Genomic DNA, 16327 nt, shown 5'->3' on the forward strand with positions numbered 1-16327 from the left:
GAGGGGAGGGTGGCCTGTCGCCCTGCAGAGGGGGCATTGTGTGGGGCTGTAGCACATGGTGGGGGGGCATGGCGCATAGCCACAGGGTGCCATGTAGGGAGCAGGTCCCATGCGCCCTGTGCCACACCCCAAAACCGCTCCCCACACCACAGTTACAGCCAGCGGGTGCTCCCTCCGCCGTGGCTGCTCCTCATGGGGCAGTGTGCCCCACCCCCCGTGTGCCCTGTGCCACACCTTGGGGCTGCTCCCTGCACCACGCAGTTGGTGAGCGCTCCCTGCACCATGGCCATTCCTCGTGCCATGCCCCACAGCCCCATGCCACCCCCCATGCATCCCCCTACACGCAGAGCAGGGCTGGGCCCAGAGCGGCAGGAGCGGGACACTACCCAGAAGGGTGACTGGGGGGGAGCAGAGCAGGACCCGGACTGGTGGCAGCGGGGGGTCACGGACTTTTATTTTCAACATAAATAATGCTTTAAGACTGTAATAGGATGGCCTGTGTCCCTGTAAAAAGGGTCTGGCAGCCCAATTAAGGCAGACTGTCTGTGGGGCTTCTGGCTAACAAGGGTGTATCCCAGAAGAAACAGCTTGAGGAGGGAAGGAAGCTGGATGGAGACATCCTAGGTGAGGACAACTGGATCTTGGTAAAACTCCTCCCTTGGGGAAGGAGACTAAGATTTCAGACATTCATAGACTGTACAGCTGGAAAGGACCTTGGAAGATCATTGGGTCCAGCCTACTGCACCACGCAGGAAAGATCATTTGGGGTCAGGCGAGACCAGCGAGGTGACCGTCTAGTCTCCTCTTGAAGGCTTCCAGGGTAGGTGACTGCACCACCTCTGGCGGGAGCTTGTTCCACAGTCTGGACACCCTGACTGTAAAGAAGTTTTTCCTAATGTTGAGCCTGAATTGGTCTTCCAGTAGTTTGTGGCCATTACTCCTAGTTTTCCCCTTGGGTGCCCTGGTGAACAGTTGCTCACTGAGCCGTAATGTAGCAGTAAGCTGCTACCAAGTCCCCTCTCAGCCTTCTTTTCTCAGACTGAAGAGTCCCAGGTCCCTCAGCCTTTCCTCATATGGCTTGCTGTGTAAGACTCTGATCATATGGGTGGCTCTTCTCTGGACTCTCTCAAGCTTGTCCACATCCTCATTAAAGTGTGGTGCTGAGAACTGGACGCAGTCCTCCAGCTGTGGTCTCACCAGTGCCGAGTAGAATGGAAGAATCACCTCCTTGGCTTTGCTGGGGATACATCAATTGATGCATGCCATGGTATTATTTGCCCTACTAGCTACAGCATGGCATTGTCAGCTCATATTCAAACTGTGGTCTATTATTACCCCAGGTCCCTTTCATTCGTGGTGCTAGTCAGTTTGGTGCTGCCAAGCCTGTAGGTGTCGGGGGTTGCTCGTCCTAAGGTGGAGCACTTTACATTTCTCGACATAGGAATCTGATGAAGTTCAATCTGCCCAAATTGCTAGCCTGTTTAGGTCTACCTGTATCTGTAGCCTATCTTCAAGAGTGACCATGCTTCCCCATAACTTGGTGTCGTCCGTGAACTTGGCCAGTGAGCTTGTTTCACCCCCACATCCAAATCTTTAATAAAGATGTCGAAAAGTACTGGACCGAGCTCTGACCCCTGTGGGACACCACTGCCCACTTCTTGCCAGGATGACACAGATCTGTTCACTACGACTCTCTGGATTCTGTCCTACACCCAGTTTCTCACCCACCTGACTTTTTCAGTTACGCCCAAAATCCTCCAATTTTCTTGTGACAACATAGTGGGATACTAGATCAAAGGCCTTGTGGAAGTCTAGGTATACCATGTCAACTTGCTCTCTCATGTCCAGGTGGCGAGTTACCTGGTCACAGAAGGAGATGAGGTTGGCAAGGCAAGACTTGCCTGTGATGAAGCCATGGTGGCTGTCATTCAGAATCTTACCTTCTGCAAGCTTATAGACAGACCCCTTGATGAACTTTTCTAGGATTTCCCTAGGATGGAAGTCAGGCTGCAGTGACGATGTGTAGCGGGTGCACAGGGGTGCACGTGCACCCCCTGACAGCCAGCATTCCCTGCTTAGGTGACAGGCAGGTGAGAGCACTGGTGCCCCCCCCGCCCTGAGAGAACTGGCCAGGGAGTGGGGCACCAGGAGAAGCAATCCTCACGGTCCCACCCTGGCCAACTGGGGGGGCGGGGGGTTGCCCCACAGCCAATCGTACCAACCTGTAAGTGCCGCAGCACACCTGAAAGTGCACTTCTGGGTCGGTGTGATCAGCTGTGGGGGAGCTCCCCCCTCCCGAATTGGCATGATCGGTCGTGGGGGGACCCCCCACAAGTTGCTGACTGCTGCTGGGGGCGGCAAATGCACCAGTTGCCCATGTTAGGCTGATTGGCCTACAACACTGGCCCTCTTCCAGTCCTCAGGGCCTTCTCCAGAGCGCCACAGTTTGTGGAAGAGTTTCACCAGGGGTTCCGCAATGGCTTCAGCCATCTCCTTCAGTACTCTCGGATAAAGATCATCTGGTCCTGCTGACCTGTATATGTTTAATTTTTTTAATTGGTCATAGATCAATTCTACGGCAATAGTAGGAAGGTGATTATTCCTACCATGCTCATCCTGTACTCTACTTGGCATTGTTTTTGCCTTGGTCTGGAGAAGTCTTGATCAGGGAAAGGACATATTGACCAGGAGCTGGAGGCTGGACAGGTGGAGTGACTAGAGCAGTGCTTCCCAAACTTTTCCTCAGCATGGCCTTTCACTCCCAACCCACAGCCCTGCACCTGTGACCCCATCCACAGATGGTGCAGCGCCATTTGCGATCGCAACCCACAATTTGGGAACCACTGGGCTAGAGGGCCCTGAGGCTGCCAGAGATGGAGAATGCATTGCAATGGGTGAAACTCTATATTACAAAACCAGTGATAAAGTCTGAAACTCCACTACTATTAGGAAGTAAAGCCTGCTCCCCATGCAGATATTTTATACAACCATCTGAGAGAGGTGGGTGATTTTTTTTTTTTTTAACCAAAATAGTTGCACTGAAGTGTAGATGCAGTTACATTGATTTGGCTTATTCCCAGGTGGAAAGGAAAGATTTTCACATGCATGTAACTCTGTCCAACTACATAAGGGTAGTTAAAGCACTGTAACTTACCTGGGTTTAGACAACACTTAATTAAGGAAACAAAGCACAAAACTTTCATTTTCAAAAATTTAGGCTACAAAATGGGAAGCACTAGAAACATGCACATAATACATTAGCATTTTAAAGATTGATCATTTTTTGTTGGTTAAAGAAAATGCACATTCAATTTTTGTGCATTCTGATTTGATCTACAAATATTCAAATGCAAAAGAGAAAATGTCTTTTCTGAATTAAATTCTATATGCAGAAGTTAAGCTTGGCTTAATAGGAGTTACTTAAGATATCAATACCTGAAACATTTCTTGCAGTAAATAAATTCTAACTAATAAAGCTATGTGTTTAAAGTTATTCTAAGAAAAGTTAAAAGCCAGACAATGCTGTTTCTTACATTAAAATATTGTTTTAATTAATCGAATGTCATTATTTCCAAGCATTTGTAATTGAACCAAACTACAACAATGCTGGAATCACTCCCTGAAAAGGCTTTAAAAAAAGCTGTTAACAGGATGACTGGATTAATTTCCACAGTGTGCCTGACAAACAAATTAAAACATCTTGAGAAAGGAAAGCTCAGCTGCCACAAGTCTTCATAACTCCATGGAAGTCAGTTATTTATGGCAGCTGAGCATTTGGCCCACTGGCTGATAAGGAATGAAGTTCAATGCTGCATCATACTGCAGTACAGAAATGACAGCAACCACATCACCTCTCAGGCCCATTGAAATCCATGGAGTTTTACACACCCACTCAGGCATTTCTGCAAATCCCGTGAGACACTACCTGCATCCAGTTGTGGACTAAATGCCTTTAAAAACCTGGAGCTAAATGACTTGCTCATACAGAAGTCTGCAACAGGACAGTAAACTGAATCTGGTCTCATAATGGTGCACTAGGCACTCCTCCCCCTTTTCTGCATGGGAGGGAAATGGGGCAGCTAACCACGGGTTGCCAATCTATTGTTCTCGCATTGACCTGCTAGCAAAATCAGAAATGTGAACATGCTCTGATAAGCTAAGTCTGACCGGAGCTCAAGTCTTTATACCAGCAACGGCTGGGCCTCACTTCCATCTCTAAAGCACCCCATGCAGACTCAGACCCCTCCACCCCACCCTCCAATCTTTTCATGTTTCCCAATCAAAACCGTTCATCTTGTTCTGGTACCTCTTTGCCATGTAATAGTAGTCGGATCAATATCCAGTCTGACAAATTTGTGCATCTCTTCCTCTGTCAAGGTCGTGGGTTCCATTTTCCTAATACCCAATTTCTGGGAAGGAAAAAGATTTAAAAAAATGACAGGCCAAGTTTACAGAAACAATTATTTATTAAACAATTAGCCATCAGCAGCTATTTCCCCTATTTTCAGAGATTAAAGGAATAGAGGGCACTTCTCTGCATTTCTTCTAAGCCAGTGATTCTCAATCACGGTACTGTGGCACCCTGGGGTGTCCTGAGATCCTTTCAGGGGTGCCATGGGATGCAATGCAATGTTAGCAGTTAGGTGTGCAAACATGATTCACAAGAAAACCCAATTATTTCAAATAGGAATCCACAATATTAAAAAATTCTGATCTATTGTGATCTTTCTGCGTTCTTTACAATAGAAACATTGCCATTTTTTCATAGTCAAAAAATGAGTGAAAATTAAGAGCTGGCATTTTATAAGCAGCACACCAAGTCCAAGGAGGAGTGCCCTGAGCCTAACAAGGTTGAGAACCACTGCTCTAACCAAAGGATGGGAACATCCATTTGTACCTGCAAACTGAGAAGGCTACTAAGTAACTGTGAAAGTACTACACACCATAAAATCCCTTCCTTCCACCAGAGCAAGTGTCAAGGTCCCAGGTGGAAGGCATCCAGAGACATTTCAAACCAGAGAGATCTCTTGCTCAGCATCCCTATAGAAACTGTGCAAAGTTCACCGTTATGCACTGCATTCTGATCGTTAGTCTTGCGTGTCTATACCCATTTCTCATTACTTTGTCTGGGGTCACTGCACACGGCTGTTAAGCATTAAAAGCACACGGCTTTCGGCGTGCTAGTTAACGTGGCACAAAGGAAGCATTAAACAATCTAGTCACAAGGCTGTCAGCATCCCAGAAAGTACTGCTTCAAGAACAGGAACATATTGAGAGGATGGGCAATTTGCCAAATTACTTAATTGAGAGAGAAATTATTTCAGGAAGACCGGTTCAAGTTCAAGCATAGGAATGTGGAAAATAATTGAACTGAATTATGAACCAGCGAATCCATTATCTAGACGGTACAGTCCTGCAACTCTGTAGAAGCAGGGCAGAGAGGATTCCTTTCTGCAGTGTCAGCATCCCCTTCATGTCACCATGTTGCAGTGACTTGAACTGTGATAAATGAGGACAGAATACAACTCTGCGAGCATGCCAGGAACACCAGGCAACGTTATGCACATTGCCAGTTCAGTGGATGAGGAAAGACTGGGCCTGGGACTCAAAACATCAGTCTCACCTGGTGGGGATGTTGCAGCTATTTAACAAATTCCAACTTTAGTCAGCCTGCTCTGGACTCCAAATGGACTGTATTATATACCTACACAATGGGAATCGCTGTAACTCATTCTGCATGAGCAGCCTCAGACTTGTGGGTGGGTCTAGCATGCTTCGGGCTATTGTAATGGATTAACCAGCAGAAAATTTCACCCTGGAATGGAATTTCTACAGACCAGCAACATGTGGCAAAAAAACCTGTCCCATTTACATCCTAGGGTCTGCAGATCATTTAAAGGACACAGCTGTTCACGTATTCAGGAACTTTCTAGATAAAAGCTGACACGAAAGAATATGTAATAAAAAGATCCTTCTCCCACCTCTGCCCAATTTGTACCAACCCCTGTTCCAGGATTTCCAATCATTCCTGTTCTGCATGCTGTATTTTTAAATGACTGTTCTGGCCTGCAGTCACAATAATTACCCCAGCAGGAAATGTCATCTTCAGCTGTGACCATCTAATTGCATAGGGTCTTCAGGGTTAGGAACTGCCCTTATTTCTATCTGGCATTGCACCGAGGTCACTGGATAACAGGAGCCACTAATAAGCAGCCCTTGTTTCTTCCATTTCCCCCACCCCACACACACATTCCTCATTCACTTATACACGACAATGTATAACATGAGATCAGCTCTTCCTCAAGGAAGAGGCTGTGTCACAGTTCATATGCCTTGTAAAGAAGTGAGCACATTTTAGCTCACTGCATAAATAATGACTACCAACTGCCCAACAGGGCAACAGAAGGCTTTTGTCATTCCTCTTTCCCTATGTAAATGAGAGGCCTACAAAAAAGCACTAGACATCAAACAGGGTTGATCAACTCACCTGCAGTCTCCGGATCTGAATATCAGAGAACTGCCTAATTCCATTGATCAGAGGCACCAAGCGGGTATAAAGAGCCTTGTAAAACAAGATGCAAAATTAGCAGCTGCAGGATATCCAATAAATCTTGACATAATTTACTGTGTTCAGTGCACTAAAGGAAGGAATTGCTTGCACTGTGTTTTACCTGATCAGTCTGGGTCAGCTCATGGAATATACGAGCATCGATAGCAGCAGCTACCAGGTTACTGGCTGCAGTGATAGCATGGATGTCACCAGTAAGGTGGAGGTTAAACTAGGAGGGGGAAAACAAAGGAAAAAAAGGAGACACCAATCATATCACCCTTATTTAATTCTCATTTATTACAGTCAGATGGAAAGAGAAATATTCATAGCAGTGGTACAGGGGGTGGGGAAATCACTCAGCACAATATGTGGAGCAGGAGATAGAATTTGTCTAAACAGAAAACACCTCCCCTACATTTCTACAACTCCCAGAATGCAGCATTCAAATAAAAGCTTTCCTAGACCATTGCAAGTCATTTCCTTCAGTTCTGCCAGGTCTTCAAGAGTCAAGCAGCTGATGGCACAACACGGTACTATTGCTTTAGTTGTTCTTGCATTTCAGAGCTGTGCAACATAGGCTGTCTAGGCTGCAGCCATTGTAGCTAGGATTTTCTGACCCAGGCTAGCTCAGGTGATGCCGACAGCCTAGATGCAGTAACAAAGAGCTCAGGACATGCACAATAACCAAGCATTCAGCTTCTACAGTGGTTTCAGAAGCCAATGCTGAGTTCTGTGCTACTGCAACTATACTACTATCAGCTCCCAGGTCAACTAGTTTAAAGCTAGCTTGAGTTCAATTATAGACACTGCTAGGACTACAGTGTAGATAGAGTATAGGCATTTGAGATTTATAGCCCTTTCTTCTCGTCTTGAGCATAAACCTGGAGATGAAGAGGAGGGGCTGCAGTTAAGACCTAGCTACAACAAGAGAGAGATGAAGGAAGAAGACAGCTTTAGGAAAGTCAGAAAACAGGCAGGACCTACAAAGGCCTTAAAGCCAGAGACTGAGACCTAAGTGACCAGACAGCAAAAACAGAGGCAGCACAGCCATATGCTGAAATAATGCTGGTTCACTAAAACCAAATGACCTCTTGCTGTCCAGTTTTGTACCCTTCATTTTAAACCTCTCTGCTGGCTAACAGTCAGGCCAGGAAGAGCTTGTTTCCAAGTTATGTCCATCAGTGTCTCAGCATCTGTGGCATGATGAATGACTCCAGAGATCTGCTGCTTAGAAGGGGGAGGCAAGAAGTGGGGGGAAGGGAGGAATGTACTGATTTTTAGAAAAATCGTATATTCTGGTCTTGTAGGTCTCTGCCTTTCAGGTCAGAAATAGCATAGTCTATAGAAATAACTAGCCCCCTCCCAGAGCCATCCAAGTTCCCTGTGTTGGGCTCAGATTAGTGTTTTGGCTAATCTAGATAACTGGTCCAAGTGACAGTGCCTCCACAGCCTTTTGGGAGGTGATTTTTGCCGTCAAATCCACTGATAGGCCCCTCAGCACCACTTTACATCAATCTCTGCCTTTATTTATATATTTTGTGGATGTGCTACATAAATTTATCCCAGCTCCCCCCTCATCACCTCTCCTAATCCTTTTTAAATTCCCTCTAATGTGCTAATATATTTCAAGCACACGATACAAAACATAACACCAATGCTGCAGAGCGAGGGGCCTTCTCACCCCAACTCAATTATGCTATCTGTGTAATGTAGCTGCTTCCATTTAACACTGCAGTATTCCTGACTAATGTGTTGCCCACAAACACTTCTGTGTCTTCACATTTCTGCTTTTCAAATTTCCCTTTCCATTGCAATTAATAATCTGGAAGAGTCAAATCTAAATCCACAGAATACATTACTGATAGAATCCACAAGTGCCAGGGCCACTACTTAATATTCTGGTACTATAAGCACCACAGTATTTTACAAAAGAGAGTCTTCATTATCCTCATTTTGCAGATGAGCCATGGAAGAACAGGGAACTGGTCAGTCTGAAGCATGCAGAGGTCCACAGCTGGGCTGGGAGGAGAACTTCACTTGTGTGCACATGCCAAGGGCTCTGAGGGCAGAGCTACGTTGGTGAGGGACACAGACAGTGCAGTTCTACCATCAAAACACCCCACAGGGATGCAGCCCTGATGGCAGAGGACAGCTCCAGTCATTTCACGGGGGCTGCCGTAGCTGTCAGCAAAACCTCTCCCTGCGGGCACAGCTGTATTCACACCAAGGGCCCTGGCCACTGTAGTTAAAGTGGCAACAGCCCCATGGGATACAGTTCTCTTGGTTCCTAGCCCTGTACAACAATCCTGCAACTTCACAACAGCACACTATGTATCTGTCCTTGTGCTTTTTACTGGAGCATATATATTACAGCTCTGTGGAAAAAGCTCTACACTCTTTTTTAGACAGATACATCTGCCTCTACACAAGGTTTCCATGTTAACTGACCACAGTCTCTGCCTATCTAGGGCTGGGCATTACATACAGTAGGGCCATGAGCCAAAATTACCTCCTCCATGGGGATAACTTGAGAATAGCCACCTCCTGCAGCTCCACCTGCAAAAAGGCAGAGGAAGGAAGTCATCAACAGCCAGATAGTCTTATGTCTCCTTAGCATGCAGTGAGATCAAAGAATACTTACTTAAAGACTTTTGAAAATAAGTCTTGATTATTGGACCAGGCTGGTTATAACCCAGAAAACAATAAGTATAGTCAAAGGCTGCATCCCTTCTAGAGGGATTTAATTCTCTTTTCATATACAAAGTGAAACCCTAGATGAGGGGATTTCAACACTTTTTTTTAATAAGTGTACTCCCACCTGCTGGATGCGGAGCCAGGGGGATGCCACATGGCCAGATGCGGAGCAGCATCAGCGCAGGGTGGTGGCGGCAGCTGCCTCGTGTGAACTACCCCTGCACCAGCCAGCCGGGCAGCACCTGTGCGGCCCAGAAACGGGCACCACTGCCCTCGCCCCTCCCACCCCCACCCTGGCCTGTCCTGGGAGGTGGTGGTGTGGGGTGGCCATGCTCCACCCCTGCCCACCCACACATACCCCCTAGGGCCTCCCCAAGCAGTACATGTACCCCCAGTTGTCAACCCCTCCCCTAGATGATATCATTGGGGATTATCCTGAGAAAACAGAAAACAGTCCCTCAAGATACATGACATTTCTAAGCATTTGCCAGTGACCTTTCCCACACAACTTCAATCCAGCAGTCTACCAGCAGTAAGACCCTGCCCACTTGTACCTTTTATGCCAAAAGTTGGCCCCTGAGAAGGCTGCCGGACACAGGCGAAGACGTTTTGGTGCAGATGAGCTCCAAGAGCCTGAGCAAGGCCCATTGTTGTGGTACTCTTCCCTTCTCCCAGAGGTGTAGGCGTTATGCTGCAATATAAAACACACCATGAACAAAAGACTCCTTGAAGGACAAGGTTCATAGCAGGATTGCATAACAAGAATAGCCAGTAGCTATCTTTTGCAGCAATAGGAATTCCAGAAAAAAACGAGCCTCAGTCTTCAGGGCTGAAGCCAGTCTCTACCCACAAGACATCAGAATGGAGCCTGTTGAGGAAGCAGACTCACTCAAGACTGGTGTCTTGCACCTTCCTCTGAAAGACCCGGTGCTGACTGTTGTCAAAGATGGGCTACTGGGAGAGGTGGAAGGTAAGTTTGATTCAATCTGACAATTCCTAAAAATTTCTTCAAGCAGCCAGTGCACTCATAAAATTTTACAACCAAGCAATAAGACTCCAAGAAGTTCTGCCACATTCTCCAATACTGCCAGGAATGGTAGCATAATTTCATAATAATGTAGGCTTATGTCTTCATGCCTAATGGATAAGTCATTGGCCTCCTAAACCAGAGATTATGGGTTCATGTCCCACCTGGGGTGATTTGTATAGCATATTACTCTTGATCAAGTCCACTTTGCTTTCTTGGTGGATGCAGGGACGATACTGAATAGGGAACAGACCACTCTAGAGCAGTGGTTCCCAGCCTTTGCTTGCCATGACCCCAAAATAGGACTCCCCCCCCAACCCAGAGCTGACCCTAGAGAGGTACAGGGCTGGGGGCAAATCAGCCAGTGCAGGGTCCCCTTAACACGGGGCTGGAGGGCAGGCCAAACCACAGCTGGAGGGCAGGCCAAACCACAGCCGCCCTGAGAGAGGGGATGGGGCCGCGGCCGCTCTGCCCAGCTCCGCAGGGCCAATACGACCCTACTGCGCATCCCCCGCAACCCTAATTTGGGTTGTGCCCCGAGGTTGGGAACCTTTGCTCTAAAGATATCCAGTTCAACAATCTCCCTGTATACCACCCACTTCTGCCACCGTCTCCCACCCCATCCTCGTTAAAAAACTAGGCGACTGAAGCACTGATGCCTACACAGTCAGATGGATTGCAGATTGCTGAAGGGTCGTACTCAGAGGGTGGTGGTGGTTGGGTCATATTCAACCTGGGGAGAAGCGGGCAGCGGAGTCCCCTAGGGCTCGGTCCTTGGGCCTGCGCTATTCAATTTCTTCATCAGCGATTTGGACGACGGGGTGAAATGCAACCTGTTTAAATTCGCTGATGATACCAAAATTTGGGGTGAGGTGAGCACGCTGGTAGGGAGGGAAAGATTGCAGCAAGGCTTGGATAGGTTACAGGGGTGGGCTAGCAAAAACAGGATGCACTTCAACACTGATAAGTGCAGGGTGCTGCACTTGGGCAGAAGAAACCAGCAGCACACTTATAAGATGGGAAACTCCCTTCTTGAGAGCACGGAGGCAGAAAGGGATCTTGGAGTCATTATTGACTCCAAGACGAACATGGGCTGACAATGTGAGGTCACGGTTGGCAGGGCTAACCGGACCTTGTCATGCATCCACAGGTGCATCTCTAGCAGGGACAAGGAGGTGATCCTCCCCCTCTACGCAACACTGGTCAGGCCACAGCTGGAGTACTGCGTCCAGTTCTGTGTGCTCCACTTCAGGAGGGATGTGGACAACATGGAGAGCGTCCAGAAGAGGGCCACTCGCATGATCCGGGGACAACAGGGCAGACCCTACAATGAGAGACTGCGGGACCTGAACCTGTTCAGCCTTCACAAGAGAAGGCTGAGGGGGGACCTGGTGACCGTCTATAAACTCACTAGGGGGGACCAGAAGGGTTTGGGAGAGACCTTGTTTCCCCGAGCGCCCCCTGGCATGACAAGGAATAATGGCCACAAGTTGTTGGAGAGGAGGTTTAGATTAGACATCCGTAAGAACTACTTCACAGTCAGGGCGGCTAGGATCTGGAACCAACTTCCTAGGGAAGTGGTGCTGGCTCCTACCCTGGGGGTCTTTAAGAGGAGGCTTGATGCCTACCTGGCTGGAGTCATTTGAGCCCAGTTTTTTTTTCTCCTGCCCTGGCAGGGGGTCAGACTTGAAGATCTATAAGGTCCCTTCCGACCCGACTTCTGTGATTCTATGACCATCAGAACCAGGATACTAGATGGCTAGATGGACCACTGATCAGATGAAGTACATTCCCTTATGTTCATTAATAAAAACACCACATCATGCCACATGTTCTGCTAACCTGAAGCCAAAGGAATGGGACTGTCTTTCACCATGATGTTATTTATGAGAGGTTCCACAAATGCAAGAACAACTTACCCCGTCACGACTACGTATTTGCCATCTGGCTTGTCCTTCAGGCGTTTGAGGGCAGAGAGCAGAACCTTGGCTTTGGTTTGACCATACAGCTCTACCTCCTCAGAGATCAGGCCGATTTCTTTTGCAAGTTGACCAATGGGCTTGGGCATGTAAGATCGAGAGATCTCAATGTCACTCAAAAGAAAAGAGAGGGAGGAGGCAAGTTAAATTGCTAAAGCACAAACCAGCTTCCACCAGGTATAACCTATAAAGGCTCAGCATAAAAAGTGAAATCTTAATATTTCATGGCTAACAAAGCCCAGCTTGGCAGAACTATATAGTCCACTGCATTAGGGGCAAGAGGCTGCCCCAGTGCTGGATGGCTATTAATGTGTCCAACACAACGTTTTTTAGTCAGCTCTGTGATGTTTCACATGTTTTCATACATCTTCTCTTCGGCAGAAGCCCTAATGCAGGTCCCTCCTAGTTCAAGGAGCTCTTGCTATATAAGTATAAAGATTTCAGCCCCATAGATTGACAAAATATTTAAGCACGTTCAAGTCCTGTTGAAGCATCAACTTAGGTTCCTCTGACCAAAGTCCTTTTTTCACAATTGCTAACAGCAGTGCAGAATACTTCACCCATACCTCAATTCACCTACCCATAAAACCCTGATGAGCAACATCTATGTTCAACAGCACCAGCAACTGCTTTGCTCTATACAACACAGCCTCCATCCTGCAGCGTGGCATATATGAGAGGATCTTTGCACCAAAGAAGAGGAACCCAAAGATGTGAACAGGATCACATCAGAACAAATAGATGAAAGAACCAGCGTACACATTACCCTACAAGACTGGGACTTTTGGGCTTTCCTTTGCAACCCACTGAGAATATTAGGAATTAGAATGACCTGAAGCTAATTATCTTCTTGCCCACAAACCTTCTGTTTTACTGCCCCATACCAGACAACAGGTAAGACGGCCATGGTACTGGACTGTCAACAGTAATTTATTTTAAAGTGTTACCTGGGAACAGGTGTCTTTAGGGTGAGCTGGTTATACTGGATGCTCCATTTTCCAGGCTGGAATTTCTCAAGAAAACGTTGTGCACTCTCCACTGTGCTCTGAAGGGGAAGAAAGAAAAGGGCTTGATTTATGGTCCTGAATGGTGCATGCAACAAGCTGGTTTATAAATACAGCTCTGAAAAGGTATGTCCCCTTCTCTTCTATCTCATCTCAGGTCAATAATGTACTTGGGGTGAAGTCATTTATTTAATTTTCTGAAATAGCTTTTTTAAGCCCAGTCTTTTTAGTGCACTAGACTGGATTCATCCCCTTGCCCAGGAGGATTTGCTCAACCTGGTGAGGAGTGGGGCAAGGGGTAGGCATTTGCACTGCCACCCTCTTCTTAGCAGTCACCTTGTGGGTGGTTTTAAAATTACAACTGGTGCTCTCTGCAATCAGCATCAAGGAAGACAGTTGAGCTCATTTTTTGAGCACCTGCTGACACATGAGCTAGAATTCTCTTTCCACCCAGATTCCCTCTTCCAGAAGCCTGTAAGCAAATCAAGCCCCCTGGCAAAACCATCTTGCTTTGCACAGTACTAAGGGAATAGCAGGCAAGATAACAGGCTATTGTTATGTGAAACTCTCTGAGCTCCTTGGTACAAGCCACACCAGGTAACATGATGTGTGTGGTGAAGTCACATGCAAACAGGCAACAACCACAACCAAAACCTCAACCTTCCTCCTCCAGAAATTTAAACACAAAACAATGTAGAGAAGCGTAGGGAGAACAGCATTGTACTGCATAGGGGGTTCTGATGCTTTGATGGATTAATAAGAAAAAGCTAAAGCCTTGGCTCGGTACAGGAATAGCAGCATTGTATACCAACAAAGGATCCTCGCTGTGAACCAGAATGCACACCTCCCAGACGAGGTGCAACTGTACCTGCACTATGAACTTCTGCCAGTGTAACTAGATTAAGCAGGGATCACACCTCTTTACACTTCTAACTGACATAGCTGGTGCCAGCACAGATCTGGCTTAACTCCTCCCAGCCCCTCACTCACCTCCCCACCCCCTCAGAAATGCCAATTCACTGTGTGTTACCCAGTGACCATGCACATACAGAAGAGAACAGGGTAGACCCTCCTCTGCTGTTCACATACCTGCATCAGCATGGCCACAGTCATGGGTCCGACCCCTCCTGGAACTGGTGTTATGTAGCCAGCTCTTTCCTTTGCTGTACTATATACCACATCTCCAACTACCCTTTTCCCACTGGCCTTGGTACTGTCTGGGGAAGAAAAGACAAATGGAAGAATGTTGTAAGACAGCGTTTCACAGATACCACGAAGGAGGCTGTATCTTAACAATCAGACTCTCAGTGGGATGAGGACTCAACTACCCTGAAATAATAGAAGCACAATCATTTGGGATGCAACTTTTTTCTTTGCTGTAAGTCTTGGATTTCCCCTTTAAATGAAATTTTAGGGCTTGTGAAAACAGAATTATTTATCCACACACTAGGGGGACCACAGACAGCCTTGCCTTCCCTAAAGGGTCACCTCTCCCCCTTTGGAAATGTCACTAAGGGCTCCAGATCACATGTTGCCTTGGCAGGGGAGAGATCACGAGTCCACAAAGTCTCAGCGTTGTGGGAGAAAGGCGGTATAGCTGGACTGAATCTACAGATTCACTCCAGACAATTCTCAAAAACTGACTGAAAGCTATATTTCCAACTGAATGTGAATATGATTGAGTGATCTGGAAGAGCAGTAGGGGGTAGAGAGCTAGATTTGCCTTTACTCTTTATATATTAATTAAACTTTTTTGCATTTCAGGGCAAGTCTAGACCCTGGTATGCTCTTTGCTTAAATAATTATAAACTATAAAATATAGCACATTTTACATTTCATTCAAAGGGTTCTATAAATAGCCAAAAGGGGATGAAATGTAATGCCAAAGCTCCAGTTTGCAGCCTAAGACGCAGTCCAAACAGAACCTCGTGAGCATGTGTTATAACATACAGGGGACCTTATGTAGAATAAAACCCAGCAGCTTTTGGACAGAGGCCAGAGTTTTCCATTCTTTTTGGTTTCTTCCTCCTTCACAAGCGGATGGTCAATACTACTGCAGTATAACTAGATCAAAGCTTTGTTAAAAATCAAATTTGAAATACAGCTTAAAAGAATAATGGAGGCCTCTGCTTAAACAACCAAAATGTCTTCTCTTTCATTGGCAAACGCTGACCACCAACCCAGCTCTCCCCTACAAACAGACGATCCTGAATCCAGTGTCGCTTTGTTTTTTTAATGCTCTCCCTTCAGTGAAGTTGGCAGGAAGGCTCACATGTACGGGGAACAGAATTCACAAGCAGATTGACAATGGTATTTGAGGAAGTCGATGCATATCGGTGTGGCATGCCAAAAAGGTGGCTTTAAGTTTCCTTTCTAGACTGATGGGCCTTTATTTCACTGACTTAGAATAGAGAAGACTTTTCATGCCACAAGAAACAAGACACTTTTCAGTAGCTATACAGCAGATATACATGCGCAGAACACAATCTACAGCTTTAGCATTAATTCTGAGAGACAAGAACCTTATATAAAATGCCTGACTGAAAAAACTGAATAGAAAGCCTAAAAATCACTAGCAGCAACTACAGACAATGCTAATTCTTTAACCATGCTACTGCTGACAATTAGCAGTTTTGATGTTTTGCTATGTTTGTGTGGTAAGCAACAAATTTCCTCCTAGTGTTCAAAGCCTGCACAGTGTCATAGCTGCTAAATCATGTTTCTACAGCAACTGCCAGCTTGCTGCTCGAGCTATGCTACAATCCAACTGCCCGTCCCAAAGAGCAGCTTCATTATGAATGCAAAAGGCAAATAACACAATTATGTTTTTTTCTCAGGATGCCAAGGAAGACTACAGATCATACCAGCAAGGAAGACTCCGTCCCCAGGAACAAAGACAACAATGATCAATTATGCACTCAACACAAACCCATCCTAATCCGTTACACAGACATAAAGGCAGGCACAAGCTTTCCCCGCTGTCCTGGATCTGAGCTGCTTCCCAGTACAACTGAAGGTTGCACACAGTACATCGGATTAGCTTGAAGCAGAGGTGTCCAGAATACAGCTGGCA

At 46.5% G+C, this 16327-nt stretch overlaps 1 protein-coding gene across 2 annotated transcripts in view; it reads right to left on the reverse strand.

Moving 5' to 3' along the window:
- Window positions 1-16327, reverse strand: part of MTHFD1 (methylenetetrahydrofolate dehydrogenase, cyclohydrolase and formyltetrahydrofolate synthetase 1) — a 73674-nt gene that overhangs the window by 26864 nt on the left and 30483 nt on the right. For both annotated transcript variants that reach the window (XM_090034204.1, XM_090034205.1), the window contains exons 9-16: window positions 14344-14471; window positions 13198-13295; window positions 12191-12364; window positions 9799-9935; window positions 9060-9106; window positions 6672-6779; window positions 6488-6562; window positions 4307-4409 (exon numbers count right to left, since the gene is read on the reverse strand). In XM_090034204.1, the coding sequence (XP_089890330.1) occupies window positions 4307-4409; window positions 6488-6562; window positions 6672-6779; window positions 9060-9106; window positions 9799-9935; window positions 12191-12364; window positions 13198-13295; window positions 14344-14471 (870 nt within the window). The remainder of the gene's footprint in view (window positions 1-4306; window positions 4410-6487; window positions 6563-6671; window positions 6780-9059; window positions 9107-9798; window positions 9936-12190; window positions 12365-13197; window positions 13296-14343; window positions 14472-16327) is intronic.

This window comes from Crocodylus siamensis, chromosome 2, assembly GCF_052110815.1.
Source record: "Crocodylus siamensis isolate JL-2025a chromosome 2, ASM5211081v1, whole genome shotgun sequence".
In the NCBI taxonomy this organism is placed as follows: Eukaryota; Metazoa; Chordata; order Crocodylia; family Crocodylidae; genus Crocodylus; species Crocodylus siamensis.